Source organism: Monopterus albus, unplaced genomic scaffold, assembly GCF_001952655.1.
Source record: "Monopterus albus unplaced genomic scaffold, M_albus_1.0 scaffold194.1, whole genome shotgun sequence".
Taxonomy (NCBI): Eukaryota; Metazoa; Chordata; class Actinopteri; order Synbranchiformes; family Synbranchidae; genus Monopterus; species Monopterus albus.
The window spans coordinates 804,477-806,814 of NW_018128074.1; the positions used below are offsets into that span (position 1 = coordinate 804,477).

Consider the following 2,338-nt stretch of genomic DNA (forward strand, 5'->3'; position numbering starts at 1 on the left):
GGATGGTTTTTTTTTTTTTTTTTTTTACTTGCAAGTCTTGAGGGAAGAAAACTGGCCCACATCAAGAAGCAGACTACACATAGGCATCTTTTTAGAGGTAGAAATGTTTATGGATGCTAAATACAGAAAGAAAGCCCACAGGTTCGGTTGCAAAAACATTCATGCATGTTTGTGTGGTGAGGGGCTGCACTTCTTATTGTAGATGATTATCCTTTTAAACCTTTGCTGCACAGCAGTTACAAGCTGGCTGAAGATTGGTGATGGCCCTTTGTTTACTGAATGTCTTCTTGCTTTGGAGGCTGACAATGATTAAGAGCACACATGCAGCACAAAGCTTCTATTTAAGCCATCTGAACTTCTGTAACTATGAGGGGAACTGCACATGCCTTGTACTGGTGTTGTAAAGTGTCAAATAGGATATGCCCTTTGCTTCCTGTGCAAGAACTGGCCCAACATATCTAAATGTGTTGCAAAAGTTAATTTCTTTTCTGTAATTCAGAAGTTTTGAATGTTGTTTCTATGCTAATATTATATTTACATGAACTTCATCTCAATGGTCCTTTTTATTTTCCGTTTGTATTTAGACTTGAAGCAAATTTGGGTGCAATTTAAGAAGTCTTTATTAAAACCTGAAACTGGACCCAGCAATACAAATAAATCTCAGCATCCAAACAGACCCCCAGTCTCTACCAGAACAAGCAAAGTAAAAGATGTAAAGAACAAAATCATAACCAATAACAAGCTACCGATAGTTAAAAGAAGAGGGTTTTTTTTTGCCATTTTCCATCTCCACACACAAACACTATGGAAGCAAAGTTTTAACCTCTGAAAACAGAATCCAAAATCAATGCATGCTAAATTATTATACTGTGTTGTATTTTGTATTTGAAGTATAATATGAACATATTTAAAGTTTCCAAATGAAGCTCCCAAAAAGCATGACCTGAACAGCCAACTCCTGCTCAGGTGTGAAGCTGGATCACATGACCGTGTAGCCGCTGCGAATACCTCTTATCAGCATGCAAGCAAACACAATCCCCACAACCTGGAAGGGAGAGAGAGAAAATTGGCACTGTTGTTTCTGAGATATGCCTGTTTGTTTTCTTACACTGCCTATAACTAAACTCGATTTTGTTGACGTATTATACCAAATTTGGCCAACATTTTATTTAATGGTGCGTTCCATTAGAAGTGAGAAGTTGGGATTTCTGAGTTCCTAGTTGGAAATTTCAACTGGAACACCCCCTGATGTGGGATTTCTGTTTCAGAAAGCCTTAAGAGCTTCACCAACCTTGACCTCAAAATCCAAAATGGCTGCTCCACACATCAGCAGTAATATACTATTTATTAGCATTTGTCTTATTCGGGACTCAGTAAAACAGTCGTGCGCACAGTAAGGTCCAATGGGAACATGTTACTACAGTGTTCGTATGCGCCAACTACATCATAATGCTTTGTTATAAACTGGTATCGCTAACAGTCTTTAACCTGGCATGAACTGGGATTATGGTTAACTGAAACTGGAATGCAGTTAACTCAGGTGTGATGTCATTCCCAGTGCTAACTTCAGTGTTCCACATCATCACTCCGTGTTGATCAGTACACCGATCAGGCATAACGTTGTGACCACTGGCAGGTGAAGTGAATGACACTGACTATCTGTTACAGTGGCACCTGTCAGTGTGTGGGGTATACTGCGCAGCAAGTGAACATTCAGACCTTGAAGTTGATGTGTTGGAAGCAGGAAAAATGGGCAAGTGTAAAAATGTGAGTGACTTTGACAAGGGCCAAACTGTGACGGTGAAATGACTGGGTCAGAGCATCTCCCACACTGCAGGTCTTGGTGGGTGTTGTTGGTCTGCAGTGGTTAGTACCTACCAACAGTGACAGTGGACTAAGGAAGGACAAACGGTGAACTGGAGACGGGGTCATGGATGTTTACGGCTCACTGAGGATGAGGTTGACCTACTGTAGATTAAATGTTTAACTTCCATTTGTACTTCTCAAAACATTAAAATTTATTTGAATCTTTGTTAAAATGGTTGAAAATAACAAAATGTGCATTGGTCTCTATGAAGCAGGAGGGGGAAGCAGTGCCCTGCCAAAACTGCGGAGCTGTCAACTGATCACCACCTGGTGGTGAGCTGGATCCGATGGCGGGGGAGGAAGCTGGACAGACTCGGCAGACCCAAACGTATTGTGAGGGTCTGTTGGGAACGTTTAGCAGAATCCCCTGTCAGAGAGATCTTCAACTCCCGCCTCCGGCAGAGCTTTGACCAGATCCCGGGGGAGGTTGGAGATATCGAGTCCGAGTGGACCATATTCTCCACCTCCATTG

General features: G+C 41.7%; 1 protein-coding gene across 1 annotated transcript in view; it reads right to left on the reverse strand.

The window, feature by feature from the left end:
• Positions 1-168: 168 nt before the first annotated feature.
• cd63 (CD63 molecule) overlaps positions 169-2,338 on the reverse strand; it is a 34,587-nt gene continuing 32,417 nt past the window's right edge. Inside the window, exon 10 of the mRNA XM_020617790.1 lies at positions 169-1,045. Coding sequence (XP_020473446.1) covers positions 980-1,045 — 66 coding nt within the window. The 3' untranslated portion in view covers positions 169-979. The remainder of the gene's footprint in view (positions 1,046-2,338) is intronic.